General features: G+C 34.0%; 1 protein-coding gene across 1 annotated transcript in view; it reads left to right on the top strand.

Annotated features, from left to right (window-relative positions):
• LOC102800566 (uncharacterized) overlaps positions 1–18091 on the top strand; it is a 35114-nt gene that overhangs the window by 4420 nt on the left and 12603 nt on the right. Inside the window, exon 2 of the mRNA XM_006811967.3 lies at positions 3140–3344. Within this exon, the coding sequence (XP_006812030.2) occupies positions 3140–3344 (205 nt within the window). The remainder of the gene's footprint in view (positions 1–3139; positions 3345–18091) is intronic.

Raw genomic sequence — 18091 nt, 5'->3', positions numbered from 1 at the left:
TTCGGGAATTTCCGAAGAATTGCGTCAGTACAACACAGCATTGTGATTGGTTAATAACCAGCTTGACCCATTAGGTCAAAGGACGCCGCTGCAGGTGAAATCTGCAAATGCATCATGGGGGAAAGTGATTTTCATCGAGAGTTAGCGTACGATCCAACACCTTCGTCAGTGGAGATAATATGACAATTTTGACTTCGACTGTGTTCCAACAGACTCAAATGTTTTTAATTTCGTAAATTCTGGTGGTACGTAATTAATATTTTAATAAAATGTGCATGTTTGTTGTGATCATTTCTGTTTCTTCATTGTGAAAATCAATGACGACTCAACTAATTTCGTAATTTGATTTCCCCCAAAGACGTAATCTATCACTTGATGAATCAAATTTTTCATTTGCACTCTTTTTCGAGGGGGGTGCTCGGGTAAGCGCCCACCCCTAAAAAATCGTGATTTTCTGAGTTGAGGCCCCTGGGCGCTAACGCGGTCGTGTACGGTAGTTAATGTTATTTATCTAACCATATAAACTAACTGACTTTCACCATTGCTTTCTTCTCATTGTGATGTCACACAAAAATACTGATTTCATGTAATTAAAATATACGTTTTTAACCTTTTCAGCATAAGACTTTCCAACCCAAATTCCCTACAGTCAATTTTCAGTTTTTACTCACAAAATTTGGCAATTTTGTCCCTAGCTTCTGAAGGAAAGTGAGTATAAACAGGATTATTGGTGGTGAAAAGGTTATTAAACCTTCAAACACTTTGCAATGAGCAATATGAAGCATATGATTGCCCATTTCATTCAAATAACAGCTTTAGAATTAGAATTAGCTTCACTTTGAAAGTATTTTTTTTACTGATTTATATAAAATCTATAGAATTGTATGCTGCTCTAAACATTCAGAGTAAACCTGTGCAATTCCCAATGTGTTAAAAACCATTCATACATCTACCAGCAAACCCTAAAGTTTTTTATTGTTGGAAATAATGTTTATGGTGTCATACTACAGTAAATACAGTTAAAAAGGTCTTTCAACTTTACGGTGTTTTTGTCATAAACAGACACAGACAGTTCTAGTTAAATATGTCTGTAAACATTTCATTAGAAAGAATAAAACACTTAAATAACTGTAATAAATTTGTATTTATACCTAGGGTGAATAACTTGCATTTCTGGAACATACTGGCCATATGTAATGAATAATATAAGCTGTGAATAACATATATTTATTTATTTGCAAATTAATCATGTTTTAATAAGTACAAATGTTTTAATTAAGGAATAGTCATCGCCAGGAAGGTATAAAATGGATTTCAAATATCACCTTTTGATTTGTTGTACCCATAGTACGGTAACATTTACCACATAAGTGATTCTCATTGGTCAACTGAGAATCTTAATATTTTGCCTGGATCATTTAAAGCGGGATGGTCGTCACCTGCGTACGTGTGTGAATTTAGTCCCAAATGATGATAACAACATACGCTAAAAACACAAAGGCTCATGATAAAGCGGGATGGTCGTCACCTGCGTACGTGTGGGAATTTAGTCCCAAATGATGATAACAACATACGCTAAAAACACAAAGGCTCATGATGGGTAGACGCTTGTTTGTAAACAATGACGCACTATGGCCATTACATGATCTGACGCATGCGCAGGTGACGACACCCCTGCTTTAACTAATTCATGGACATATCTAGAAGCATTATTGTAAACCATTTTTGACTCTCGTGTTTGAAGCACACAATGGGAATTTTTGCAGTTACCCTGTCTGTGTGTTTGTACGTGTGTTTGTACATGTGTTTGCTATGTCTGTTCCACCGATACCTCAAAAACCACTTGTCGGATTTCAATGGATCTTGGTACATTGATGCTGTGGGACAATGCACAGACCTGAATAGTTTTTTGTTTAAATCTGTGCATATTAATTATTACATAATTTGCATAATAATTTGCTGTTTTAAGCTTTCAAACTAGTACATGTATATCTCACAAAGCAAGAATCTGATTTCAATGTAATATCTTACAGATGTTTCTAGTACCTCTACTCTAATTGAAATGAAACACATGTGCTTTTGAATAATCGACAGACCTGATTACTTTAAGGTTTTGAAATGCCATGCATATAAAATATTCATTACCTAATTTGCAAAAATTGGGCATTTTTCTGATATTTCAATAACCTATCATATTTCAATGAAATCTGATTCATTCGTGATCTGGGGTAAGCTACACACGTTTAGTTTACGGCCAAATTTTTAGCATACTAAATACCTAATTTGCATAAACTACAACCAATTTATAGATATTTTCAGATATCTATTATTTGTTATCCTCTTCAAATAGTATTTGTTCTCAAAGGGTGGGATATATATGTCAATAGAAATTATAAATCTGTAATTAATTTGAAATATTCTATATTTGTACTACATGCCACCGCTACCTTCAGTACATGGGTGCTCTTTTCCTCTTTTCTTTCAATTTGCCACTCTCTATTATGAGGGCATTAGTAGATGAAGATGAAAATATTATAATAAAATATTAAAATATTGACTTCAAGTGCAACATAATACACGTAATGTAAATAACAATAATAAAGAAAATGTAAATAATTTGAAAATAATTTGAGATATTTTGTTTAAGTCTAGCATTTCCCTGGTTTACCAATGAAATACTGCAATAGAATTAAATTTTTTTGACTGACGAAATTTGCCAACAAATGTGATTATATTTGTTTAAGTAGCATGTGATTACACAGACATGCTTTACTGAATTACATTTAATAGTGCAGCAGACTTTCTCATCCAAATTTTTCTGCACTTTTTTCTTTATTCTCCAATATTTCTGGAAATAAATCCTAATTCTGAAGCCAATTTGAGTCAATTTTCAGTTTTTACTCAAAAAAATTGGCTGAAGAAAAGTGCAGACTATAAAGGGAACTATTTTGTGCATTTGCGATGAACTGGTGGTGAAAGGGTTAAAGAGATCGGGGTTGTCCTTGAGAAATGGCAATATAGTTGCATGCTGGGATATCAGAGAATGGGGTGAGTTTATTGACCATGGCTATGTACACACGCGTCTCTTTCAAGTGCTCTTTGTTGTCAGTAACTCACAATGTATTTATTTGTTTTTCAGAAGCAATGTAGCACTAAAGACGACATGGATTTATACGACACTAAGCTCCATGAAGCAGTTCGCTATGGGGATACAAAATTGGTGTTGAAGTGTTTGAAAGACGGCGACAACCCAAACGACATTGGGCTCTACCAGTGGAGTGGTTTACATGAAGCGGCAAATAACGGCGATCTGGAAATCTTACAAATGTTGCTTGATTACAAAGGTGAGAGACAAAAAGTTTTTATTTTTGTTTCAGTATCCATGAATGTGTTCCACATTGCTAGATGCCAAATGGTTCTGCTTCTGTTTGACTAATTGATAATTATTTGAATCTTTGATTGAAAACCGATTACAGGGCTCCCATGTATAAGTAGTGCTTCTACTTTTAGATCTCATGGATAGTCAATGGAAGCTAATGTTGTGGGCTGTTCGTTTGTCTGTCCATCTGGCTGGCTGTGCAGCAAATTTGTAAACATGATATCCAGAGAATAAGTGATCAGAATCAGATGAAACTCAGCAGTCATATTAATTAATTAGGAAAATTTGCATATGAATGGAATTCTTGTTTCATTGATATTACAAGAACCATAGCTCAGATTTACATGAAACAGTCATATACTTAGAACAATTTCAAAATTTTATAAGTGTTATTGAAAATATATTCATAGTTAATTAGAATAATTAGTATCTGGGTTTATTTCTTGATGGAACTGTATTGACTTTGATGTAAGTTTTAAAAAGAATATCAGAAATAATATTATTAGTTCCAGAAGCAGCCCTGAATTTAACTTTGTTTCTTTTTTTTATTTTCATTGTTTCTTTATTGGAAATTTGAAATGTTATAGGGGAATGAATTCATGCTTCATTTATTTTCGCTGAGAAGATTTTACCGTTAAAGTCCTAATATAAACCGCATACGTAATAGTAACCGCACCCCCAATTCCGGCTTCGGGGTTAAAGAGTTCTTAACAAAAATTGAAAACTTGAAAATTACCTATTACTAACCACACCCCCAATTCAACAAGACCGTGACTGACTTCATTGTTTCAACCAGCTGTTCCAAAACGGCATTGTTCCTAATCCTATTCATTTGTTTCGACAACACGCCTAAAAATATTCACACCTATTTATTGTTCAGCGGTGATAAGATGTCAGACAGGCAATGAAACTGCTTTTGTTCTGGCGGCGACCTCTACGCACTACATTATCGGTAAATCTCTTCCGTGTTGCGTTCACCATGAGGTCGCTGAACTGTCATTAACATATTTAAATGAGCTATGTAATTTAGACACGTGGGCACCATCCAGCATTTTGATTGGTTAATTAGCGACTTGACCTATCCGGTCAATAATACGTCACGTGAGCATTCAAAAGCATGGCGGATATCGTATCGGCTGTTTACATGTGACTGAAATCATTCGCTTACGGGGAAACTAAGTTGAATTTTACTTGCATTTTATAACAATTCAACGAATTTATTTTTCGTGCGTTATTGTAATCACTACTAAATAATAATCACCAATATCAACACTTCGAAAACAAGTAAGTTATTCACTTGTGACCAGCAGCATGGCCGGATCGAGCTACCGTTATGTGATCATTTGCTACTAAGCAGTGCATTCGTGTTTTTATTTGAAACTTCTGTTAGAATATACTTTTCGTTACCAAGAAAATTAAAAAAATAAATGCATATTACATTAAAAATACTGAGTATTTTTTGTATCATGTAGAATTTTTTTTTGATTGACTGTAATTTTTGACTCCCATGTGCGAAGCACAAAATGGGAGTCTTTGCAGTTAGTGTGTCTGTATGTGTGTATGTGTGTATGTGTGTATGTGTGTATGTGTGTATGTGTGTATGTGTGTGTGTATGTGTGTCCGACTGTTCCACTGCTATCTCAAGAACCATACATCGGTTTTTGATGAAACTTGGTGCATAGATGCTCTGGGCCAATGCGCAGATTTGATTAGGTTTTGGTAAAAATCCATGCTCGTTAATTACCTAATTTGCATGATAATTAGCTAATTTTTAGCTGTTCTATGACTGTTCCACTGATATCTAAAGAACCACTCATTGGATTTTGATGAAACTTGGTACATAGATGCTCTGAACATATGCGCAGATTTGATTAATTTTTGGTAAAAATCTGTGCATATTAATTACCTAATTTGCATGATAATTAGCTATTTTTTTTAGTGGTTCCATGACTGTTCCACTGATATCTAAACAACCACTCATTGGATTTTGATAAAACTTGGTACATAGATGCTCTGAACTAATGCTAGGTTTTGATTAGTTTTTGGTAATAATCCGTGGATACTAATTACCTAATTTGCATAATGATTAGTCAATTTTCGTTTTTTTCACTGATATCTCGAGTACTAATCATCACATTTCAATGAAACTTGGTACATAGATGTCATACGACACTGCACAGACCTGATAGTTTTTATGGTAATATCAGTACATATTAATTACCTAATTTGCATAATTAATTAATTTTCAGCATTTGATATAAGTAGTTAGCATTACATTTCAATGAAACTTGGTACTTACATACTCAAGGACTATGCAGAGATTGATTGTTTTCGATAAATATTTGTGCATATTAATCACCTAATTTGCATAATTAGTTAATTTTCAGCTTTTCCACAGGTATTTCAAGTACTAATCATCTCATTTCAATGAAACTTGGTACATAGATCCTTTAGGACTATGCAGAGACCTGATTAGTTTTAGGGTAAATAATTGTGCATATTAATTACCTAATTTGCATAATTAATTTTCAGCTTTTCTACTGATATCTAAAGTACTAATCATCACATTTCAATGAATCTAGAATTATGCAGACCCAATTAGTTTCCAGTAAATATTTGTGCATATTAATCACCTAATTTGCATAATTAACCAACTTTCACACTGATATCTCAGGTACTAAACATCACATATCAATGAATGTACATGGATGCTGTAGGACAATAGACAGACCTGAATAATTGTGGGTTAAAATCTGTACATATTAATTACCTAATTTGCATAATTAACCAATTATAAGCTTTCACACTGATATCTAAAGTACCGTAAAAACTCCAAAATTTCGACCGGTTTTAAATAATTGGTGTTAGAAATGTGACGTGTTTTTAGAGTCAAAATTAAGGTGCATTTTTGGACGGTCGAATTTTTCAGAATAGAAATCAGCAAATGAAAAAATTGGGATGATAGACAGTGTGCTTCATTAGTTTTTAAAAAATGCAATGTCCGTCAATTGACGTAAACTTCCTCATGTTTCACGGTAAAAGCAAAGGTCGTGGCCGAGTTGTAACTCAAAATCTAAACAAAGTCATCAATCAGTGAGTATTATGACAAGCAAAACAAAACATCAAGACGCGGAGAAGAGGTCAGCACAAAACTAATAGGTCAAAAGACAAAGCTGTCTCGCACTACCTCGGAAAACTTGCGAATGTTCGAAGTACAGGTACCCATTGGACAAAAGATACATGGAAGTTTAGTAAACTATCTCCCCGACCCAGTGCAATGTATCCGGTTAGAATCAAAGCTCACGTGTCCCTTATTTGAGGGACCAAATTCTGCCGTAAATTCGCCCTTGGATTAAAAAATAAAATGGGATTTAAGAAAATAAAATGGGACTTTTAAGGTGTATTTTGGCGTCATTTTTCGGACATTTCAATCAATCCTGCCGGCTAAAATAGAGTAAGTTTTACCGTAGTCATTGACGTCTGTCTATTCAAGAGTACACGTGTATGATTTTTATCGTGACTAGCGTGAGCGGGTAAGCTTCGTTTCGAGAATGAGCTGTTATCACTGTGAACAATGTTAAATTATTCTTCAGATGACCAGTTTATTTTTTAAAAACAACTAATTTTTTTATTTAAAAAAAATCATGCCGTTTTCGCATCAAAATCCAAGCCAAAATATCGTACTACAACATCAATCTCTTCCACATTGCGTTCAATAACATTAACATATTTAAATAAGCTATGGTAATTTGAACACGTTGGCATCATCCAGCTTTTTGATTGGTTAATTAGCGATTTGACCTATTTGACCTAAGAGAACATGGCGGATATCCTACAGCATCAAACGTTTATACGAGACCGGAATCATTCGCTTACGATGAAACTAAGTTGACTTTTATTTGTATTTCATAACCATTCAACAAATTTATTTTGTGTATATTATTATAATCACTACTGAGTACAGTAATAATCAACAATTCAGAAACGCAGCATGCCGAGATTTTTATGTTCGTTTTTATTTGAAACTTCGTTTATTTAGAATATATTTTCGTTACCAATAAAATAAAAATCTCTCAGTCAATCAGAAACTCGGATTCATGCCTTCGAGGAAGGTCCCGTTTGAACGCTCACATCGGTTTTTTTTTCGTTTGGGGGAAAACTAAAACTGGTCGCAATTTTCGAATAAGAATGAGTCGGCAATTTTTAGTGGAGTCGAAAATTTGGAGGTAAATAAAACACCGAAACCCGGCAAACAAATAGGCGGTCGAATTTTTAGAGGGGTCGAAATTTTGGAGTTTTCACGGTACTAATTATTCCATTTCAATGAAACTTAGTACAAAGATGCTCTAGGACAATGTACAAACCTAATTAGTTGGGGGTAAAAATCTGTTCATATTAATTCCCTAATAAGCATAATAATTCATAATTTTTTGGTTCTAATCACATTTCAATTAAACTTGGAGACATAGATTTTCTGTTACATTGCGCAGACCTCATTAGTTTTACACTCAAATCTGGTCATATTAATTTTCTGATTTGCATAATTAGTTTTCAGCTAAGTAACTTCGAATTATATTTAATGTGTCTCCAATACTCTCAGCACATGGGAGTTCTTTCTAAGCTTTCTTTGATTCAACATTTCGTAACGCCTATTTTAGAACCAAAATAAGGCCTTTCACTCTTCCCCGACGCCTATTCAAGAGATTGTACGGTGTTTTGTTTGTTTTGTGCATGTGTTGTGGACAAAAAATGACCACGCCCATTTAGTGATTGCAGTATGTACGTAATAGAAACCCTTAACCGCACCCCGAACTTGAGCTTTTGATCCCAATTTTTAAATTGATACATTGTAATATAAACCGCGGTTTATAATAGGACTTTAACGGTACTGATTTTTGACAAGTTGAATGTAAAATATAGGAAAAAAAGTATATTCACTGGATTTTATTTTCACTGAATCAGCCCTTCAGTAGTGTTCTTTCGCACATTTGCAGTTCAAGTTTTCCCCACAATGTATGTAAATGGTCAATCTTTCGTTGGAGTGCAAAGAAATTGGTTTATCGTCTCTTACTGAGACTCTATTTAAGGTATAATAATCAAATGTTTCTAACAGCATTGTTGCAAAGAAGCCTTTGTTAGTCCCCGTTTGGACGCAGTCCGAAAACGGGGACTTATGTTTTGACCTCCGTGTGTGCGTGCGTCTGTGCGTGCGTCCGGACCTGTATCTTAGAAATGCCTGGACCAATCACAATCAAACTTCACATATACATCATACATATGCACGTCAATTTGTTTCATGATCTGATTCAAGATGGCCGAATGGCGGCCATTTTTGTGCTAAAAATCATCAAAATCGATCATTTCCCGGTTGTTACAGATGGATTTTGTTCAAACCTTGTATATACGTTGGACATTATAGGACCTTGATGCACATCATTTTGTTTTACGGTCTGATTCAAGATGGCCGAAAGGCAGCCATTTTTGTGCAAAAAAATGATAAAAAGCAACCATTTCTCGGCTGTTTACAGATGGATTTTGCTCAAACTTGGTATATACATTAGACATTATGGGACCTTGATGCAAATAATGTTGTTTTTCAGATAACATTCAAAATGGCCGACTGGTGGCCATTTTGTATTAATCAATGTGGTTCTCGTGCCATATCTCCAATATATTGTTTTGACTGATTATGTTCAAATTTTAAATATTCATTAAACATCATGTCATAGATATATTAGTTTGACGATCCTATTCAAAATGGCCGAATGGTTGTCATTTTTGTACTAAAAAATCATCAAATATCAAGCATTTCTGGCATTTATGGATGGATTTCGTTCAAACTTGGTACATACATTAGACATTACGGGTTCCTGATGCACGTCATTTTATTTTTCAGATCAGATTCAAAATGGCTGTCTGGCGGCCATTTTGTTTTAATGAATGGGTTTCCAGACCCATATGTCTGACTTGTTTTGTCTGATTATGTTCAAATTTTTAATATTCATTATACATCATGTCACAGATATACGGATATATTGGTTTGATGATCTTTTTCAAAGTGTGCTATTTTTGTGCTAAAAAAATCCTCGAATATCAAGCATTTCTTGCATTTAAGGATGGATTTTGTTCAAACTTATAACACATGTTAGACATTACAGGTTCCTGATGCATGTCATTTTATTTTCAGATTGGATTCAAAATAGCTGACTGGCGGCCATTTTGTTTTAATGATTGGGCTTCTAGAGCCATATCTCTTAAATACTTTGACTGATTATATTCAAATTTTATATATTCGTTATACATCATGTTATATATATATATGCATGTATTCAAAATGGCTGATTTTGAATGCTGTTCCAGAGCAATATCTCTCAATATGGACAAGTACTTGTTTGAGGATCAGATACAAATGTCAATCATTTTAATATTAAAAAAATCATATTCCTGACATGGTTATATTCCAGCTATATTACTATAAACATAACTATATATCTCAAATTTGATAACTAACGGGGACTGTGCCATGCACGGCTTGTTAAATGTATATTTTCATTGACCTGAGTATTTTTTACGCCTCTTACAAGACATTTTGTTAATCTTCACACGTTTAGAGTAGGCTATCCTGTTATGGGTTATCAATAATGTGAAATTATTTTGTGCTATTAATTTGGTGTCTGGCATTTTATCGACTTCCGTGTGCGAAGCACAAAAAGGGAGTCTTTGCAGTTAGTGTGTCTGTCTGTGTCTGTGTGTGTGTCTGTTCCACTGATATCTCAAGAACCATACATTGATTTTTGATGAAACTTGGCACATAGATGCTCTGAACTAATGCACCGATTTGATTAGTTTTGGGTAAAAATCTGTGCAATATTAATTACCTAATTTGCATAATGATTAATCAATTTTTGGTTTTTCCACTGATATCTCAAGTACTAATCATCACATTTCAATAAAACTTGGTACATAGATATCATAGGACACTACACAGACCTGATAGTTGTTAGGGTAATATCAGTACATATTAATTACCTAATTTGCATAATTAATTAATTTTCAGCTTTTGATATTTCAAGTAGTAATCATCACATTTCAATGAAACTTGGTACATAGATGTCATATGACACTGCACAGACCTGATAGTTGTTAGGGTAATATCAGTACATATTAATTACCTAATTTGCATAATTAATTAATTTTCAGCTTTTGATATTTCAAGTAGTAATCATCACATTTCAATGAAACTTGGTACATAGATGTCATATGACACTGCACAGACCTGATAGTTAATTTTCAGCTTTTCACCTGATAACTGAAGTATTGATCATCATATTTCAACTTGCTACATAGAACCTCTAGGACTATGCAGAAACCTGATTAGTTTTAGGGTAAATAATTGTGGATATTAATTACCTAATTTACATAATTATTTAATTTTGCCATTAATGTTTCACTGATATATAAAGAACCACTGATTGGATTTTAATGAAACTTTTATAGAGTATTCATCATCACATTTCAATGAACCTAGGACTATGCAGGGACCCAATTAGTTTTTGGTAAACATTTATGCTTATTAATCACCTAATTAAAATAATTAATTAACACTGATATCTCAATTACTGATCATCACATTTGAATAAAAATTGGTACATAAATGCTCTAGAACAATAGACAGGCCTGATTAATTTTGGGTTGAAATTTGTTCATATTAATTCTCTAATAATAATTCATAGTTTTTTTGTTCTAATCACATTTCAATGAAACTTGGTAAATAGATATTACCGTATTTATTCAGGTATAAGCCCAGGGTCCTGAACATGGAAAATTGCCAAAAAAAAGAAAATTCGCGAAAATTGACAACACGCAGATCGAATTGCGACAGGGAATAGAACGGCAAATGAAAACATGCAACCGAAATAAATGAACAATATGCAACACTAGAAGTAAAACAAAATTAATGTATTGCTTATAATTTGACAAATAAACCAGAAATGATAAAAATCGACAGTGAGGAATCATTTGAATTAGGATTTTCCCGCCAACAATACGCGTGAACTCAAAATAAATTAAAATGTCAGGAGTTAAACTGCGTAAAATGATTTCCGGTCTCGACAAATTACGAATCAACCGTCATACAAGATCAATAATAATTTACAAATTTACACAGTAAAAATTATAAAAATTCATAGCTGTTTGAAAGTTTTTTTTCTATCCAACGACAGTAGAATAGTTTTCATGACAGAAATGCAATAGCGGTGATGAAAGATGGTAAAAAAGTTGGCGGTCTTTGGCGTGACATTGCAAAATTGCTAGCCCCAGTTATGGATTCGCAAGCTGCTACAAAATATTGTATAAAGCCAAAACCTAACGTGATTTCAACCACTCTCCCAGGTACGGGTTGCTACAATATTGAAACATTGGTTTCATTGTCGACGACGCTAAAGCCGAACGAAGGTGACACTTGCTTAGCGGCTCTCCTTATATGATTTGCTTGAATCGTTTCCAAGGAAGCACAAACCAAACGGCCGGCCACGACATATTTCAAAAAGAGAACTACCGTTTCTGCTTTAAAATATATATTTTTATAGACTTGCTGACTGTTATGATTCTGAAAAAAATCAGTGGTGAACGCGCTGCCCTGAAGGCAGAAAGCTGTCACAGCTATTTTGCGTTCACCCCTTGTTTTACGCAATTAACAATTTTTATAAGTATCACGACAGACTTCAAGAAAGTCAACTGTTAATACAACCACAGTCAACGAATAGAAAACAGTTTTTTTTTTTGATTTTTTTTGTGTAGAAAAAGACCCCCTGGGCGTGTGCCCGGATATGACCTCAACTTCTTTATTGTGTCAAAAGTGGGGGGTGGGCGTTTGCCCAGGCATGGGCTCTTACCCGGATAAGTACTGTACATTACGCAGGCCTTATTAGTTTCACACTCAAATCTGTTCTTATCAGTTACCTGATTTACATAATTAGATTTCAGCTATTCCATCAATATCTTAAGTACAAGTAATTTTTAATTAATTTTTAATGTGTCTTCAATACTCTCAGCACACGGGAATTCTTTCTAAGCTTTCTTTGATTTGTTCTTGTTATATCAACAATGGCACTTGTATTGAAGACAAGTGATTATTAGATTATTAAATTCATATTTTGTGACATATCACTTTAGGTTAATTCTGTCTCACTGTAAACTAAACAGGTCAGGTCCGCTGCCGTCATACTGTGACGTCATGTATTTACATTTTTTGCCAACCAGCATACTAATGTCATTCATACTGAAAAACCATTTATTTTCACTGACATTAAATTTTATTAATAATCACTGTGTTTTAATTTTACAAATTTGTCAAAGAAAAACTGAGTTTTCGTGTTCACGCTCGCGTAGATTTAATTTAGGGGTGATCTCATATTCAAACACCTGGGTCAAACCTGGGTTAACCCGGCGTGCCCTATTCAGACCTACTAGACCTACAATATGCAAATTAGTAGTAGGTTTGAACCTAACCTCTGGATTAACAGCCCATTAACGCCCCCACTGAAAACAAACAACAGAGAACAAAGAAGACAGACCTAGGGAAACCCAGGGTTTTTCTTACAATACTGTTTCAGCCTTGTTTCAGTAGGAAAATAAATAAGATGTATACTATGGAGCTCCATGTTCATACTGAGTGTTATATTTTGAAGTGTTAAGAATAACAGCAGCTATTTCTTTTCTTTGCAAGTCTTGTACATGTAAATGCTAATAAAAAACAAACTTGCATTTGTTTCACAAATCTATTTACATCATGTCATTTATAAGTGTGATGAAAATTATATTTATTTATTTCTGTGATTGGTAATAATAATCAGTTTCCCACAACTTACATTTTGGTACAAGTCAATACAATTGTTATTGTTATTCAATTTATCTGGAACTAATTACAAACGTGATGGTTTGTTATATTTTGTCATTGAATGTGAATCAAGTGATACCATAGAACCCTCTCTATTGTGATATATATGGTGAATTAATGTTTGAAACAGAACAGGGAAAAAATGCACTAGAATTTTAATGAGCAGCTTCTTAGGATAAATTACTTACGTTATATATATTTGGCATAGTCACTAAAATATGTTTAACCATGGAGCGAACTGGTACATTTTGTCCGCAACAAGTACGGTCAGTTTTGTGCCCATGTCAGTTCATAAATTCATAGAACACATTTTTTGGTTAAGTTTGTAAAGTCTGTGAGGCTGCGAGTTATCTAAATATGATGAAAGTATTAAATCGATAATGGCAACATTGTTTTCTACGAAGGCATCTGAAAACCACAGTCCCTCTATCACTGTGTCACTGGCAATTGAATAAGAAAAATTGCAATTAACCGTTATGCAGCAAATCGAATTAAATTTTCATGGCGTACGCTGCATTTGTTTTTCCGGATTTTGCGATGTCGCACTCTGAAAGAACTGTTCGAAAAATTGAACGCGCAACAGTAGTAAAATCTTGAACATAGTAGCGTAAGTCTCAAGTGCAACTTTGTATCAACAAATGTTCGTATTCTGATACTTATTAGCTGTCAGAGACACATATCAATTGTCCAGCCCAATGAAAAGTCTGATTCACGTCCTCAATTTGCGACTCGAGCATATCAGTTTATCAAAACAAAACAATTTATTCAGCACGCTGTTCATCGACACACGGTAAAATGACTACTGTACACCAATAAATCGACACATTTTAAAGACAACTATCTAGTCTTCAAAAAGCAATGTAAACTCTGTCAATCCTAAAAATAAACAACAGCTTGAATGAGGTGTGAATGAGATCGGTTCGAACCGCAGTTTTTATGCAAATTCGTGCGGTCGTCCTGAACCGCACTGTCTATTGTTTAAACTTCCAAACCGCAAAACTGGTTTTTTTTCGAGCAGTTTAGGGCGGTTTGGGTTTTCGTAGGTTTGACCCGCATGTTTGAATATGAGATCACCCCTTAGTGGATATCACTTATCAGTGAACATAGTGAAATTAAAACCAGATGAATAATTAATGCATTTACAATTATAACAGAAGCAGCAAACAATGTCATTACATTTATTTTATATTTCGGTGTGAACGACCGGCTACTGCCAACCAGTCACTGCGCATGTGTACCGCTTGCAAACCATAGACATGTGCTACCACATATAGTACTTGAAATGTTATGTTGTCCTACATTAAAAGTTGCGCTGTCCTTTGATCGTTAACTTTCATCTTATTTATGTTGGCCTCTTAATTTTGTACTCACACTTGCACAATAGGAAATTATCTAAATATATCGAAAAGAATGTAAAAATAGGTAGTAATTGTACCAAAAATTGGTGGGAAGAATTATTGTGCCCAAAGGGTTAACTTAAATCAGCATCTGACCTGTCTCAGAGAAAATGTCAAGGAATAAAAATATCGTATTAGATGCACATCCGCAATAAAGATGCACATCCCCAATAAAAGCACATGTAAACTGTGTATTCTATACTGGATCATTTTAAAGTGAGGGGGTTGTCACCTGCGCACACTCGAGAATTGAGAAATTTGGTATTCAGTTTCATCATTTCCTCACTACCGTTAAAATCCTATTATAAACCGCATACCTAATAGTAACCGCACCCCTGATTTCGGCTTCAGTGTTAAAGAGTTCTCAACAAAAATTGAAAACATGAAAAGTACCTATTACTAACCGCACTTCCAATTCAACAAGACCGTGACCGACTTTGTTTCGACCAGCTGGTACATTGTTCCTAATCCTATTCATTTGTTTCGACAACGTGCCTAAAAATATTCACACCTCTTTATTGTTCAGTGTTAGGATGTCAAACACGCAGTGAAACTGCTTTTGTCTTGTGACAACGTTTGTCAATACTCCTTATGAATACGTCCGTGTGTCGCAAGTTTTCGACAATGAGCTGTTCTCACCGAAAAACTGTTAAATTCTTTTTCAATGCTCAGTTTATCTTTCGAAAACAACTAATTTTGTGATTTAAAAAAAAGTCATGTCGTTTTCCCATGGAAATCAAAGCCAAAAGATCGCACTGCATTATCGGTAAATCGCTTTCGGGTTTTGTTCACCATGAAGTCGATGACCTGTCATTAACATATTTAAATGAACTAAGGTAATTTGAACACGTGGGCACCATCCAGCATTTTGATTGGTTAATTAGCGACTTGACCTACCCGGTCAAGTACTGTCTCGTGTGCATTCAAACTACATAGCGGAAGTTGTGTCGCATCGATTGTTTACATGTGACTGAAATAATTTGCTTATGGTGAAACTAAGTTGAATTTTACTTGTATTTGATAACAATTCAACGAATTTATTTTTCGTACGCTATTATAATCACTACTGAGTAATAATCAACAATTTCAACAGTTCGAAAACAAGTAAGTTATTCACTTGTGAGCCGAAGCATGGTCGGATTGAGTTACCGTACCCACGGTACCGTACTTTTTTAGTGCCGTACCATGATCATTTTCTACTAAGCAATGCATTAATGTTTGTTTTTATTTGAAACTCCTGTCAGAATATACTTTCCGTTACGAAGAAAATTAGAAAAGTATATGCATATTACATTAAATATACTGAGTATTGTTTTTTCATGTGAACAGTTTTTTTGTGACGTGACGCTTATCACTCTTCCCTGACATCTAAATTGGAGTTAGCTTATATTCAAAAGATTGTACGGTGTTTTGTTTGTTTTGTGCAAGTGATGTGGGAAAAAATGACCACGCCCATTTAGTGATTGCAATATGTCCCTAATATAAACCGCACCCCGAACTTGAGCTGTTGATCCCAATTTTGTATTTGATACATTGTAATATAAACTGCGGTTTATAATATGATTTTAACGGTAAGTACTGATACATATATAGGTAGGAAAGTAGATTTTCTTGTTAACAAAAAACCTAGTATCATTGCGGAGGCTTAGACCTCAACTAGTTTTTTTACATTCTTTTATTTGTCATCAGCAGACGAACCTATATTATCTGTTGCTAAGTTACTTTAATTCGTTAGCATAATTGATGGTTTGAATAGTCGATCACACAGCACTTAGATGAATTAATAATGGGGACATTTGTTTAATGGGCAGTTCGACTAGACATACTAATGTTGCTATCTCACTGGTAGCTGAGCACAAAATACATTATACATGTCTCTAACAGTAATCAGTTTTGTAATATTTCATAGAACATTTGATCAGAAATTACTAAAATTTACTAAAATTTCTACTAATGTGACGGTGGTTTTAGGCACACAGATTTCTAATTCTTGTAACCATTTTCAAAATTTAGTAACCCAACTGGAGAAAAATTTAAAATTACCGATATTTTTGTTTTCTACATAAACTAATTTGTTTTTAATACAAGTGTCATCTACAAATTGACCTTATAACATTGCTGCATGCTGCAAGTACCAATAAACTCATTCGCAAAACCATAAAATTCTATAAAAAGGCTTCCATGTATTCCCGGTAAAAATAGTATTGGGGTGAAGTGACATGTATGTTGCTGAATGTTCTATGTTGCTTAAACATGCACCATGTAATGTATTTTTATGGTCACAGCATGAGCTGCTGTTGAACACTGATTAAAGAGCCAGTGAAAACAGATAAGGTCGAGAAAACAGCAAAACATTAACTCAGTTGACAGCTACACCTTGTACATGTATAAGCTTGTGAAGTGATTTTATTTGTTCATAATTATGTCAATTGATGCATAGGCGCTTCATTGCTATTACCTGTACCAGTATTGTGATAACGGTATTTGTGTCAGAAGCTTAAAAAAAATGTTTGCATGTGATTCAACTATTAGTTTTTTTATTTTCAAAGAAATCAGCAAATACTGATTTGACATATATTTACAGTACCAAATTATGTATACTGTAGTGAAAAACAAACATCTATTCTTAAATTTTAAAAGTTTTGTGTTTACCCAGATTTGGATAGCCTGAGGGACTCTAATGTAAGACATTGTCATAGTCTAGGGGGTTCACCATGTCAAGAACCTATTGATAGGAGGTCCTTTTTTGTTTTATTTGTCAGACCATGAAAAAAATTAAGTTTTGATTGAATATGCTCCAATCGCTCTCATCATCGTGTCTACGTTTGCAAATACCATATCATGGTTACATAGGTCTGGGGAACAATGGATGCTACGAACAATATTCATCATGTGAAACAGATTAAATGCGGACAAATGGCAGCTTAACTCTTTATGCAAAATATAGTTTTACACATTTTTGTGAATGTTTTTATAATTTTGGGCCACAAATGGACATAATTTCTCATTAGTTAAAAATCATGAGCAATATATTTGAAACATTTTGCATATTTATTTTGTAATTTGATCTGCACTTGTAACATAAAGATAGGGATTGTAATGTTAATCATTTTAATTTCATAAATAACAAATTTTTGTTAAATATGAATTGATACTCAGTGAAAATCTTGAAATTTTGTAGCGGTGAAAATGTCTCTGGGGTCATACGACTTGTTTGCGTCTTTCCACAAATTTTGTCGTCAAGAATGTTATAAAATTGTTAAATTGCAAAAATTCTTAGCAGTGAAGGTGAGGTTCTTGATAGCATCTTAAAGAAGAAAGCATGAAACTTGGATCCAAAATATAGAAAACGCAAATGTTAAAATTACCTCAGGTTAATGCAAAAAAAAAATGGAGGCTATAATGCTTAATTATCAA

Source organism: Saccoglossus kowalevskii, chromosome 15 (genome assembly GCF_978046115.1).
Source record: "Saccoglossus kowalevskii chromosome 15, keSacKowa6.1, whole genome shotgun sequence".
NCBI lineage: Eukaryota > Metazoa > Hemichordata > Enteropneusta > Harrimaniidae > Saccoglossus > Saccoglossus kowalevskii.
This window is presented reverse-complemented; position numbering and strand designations above follow the sequence as displayed.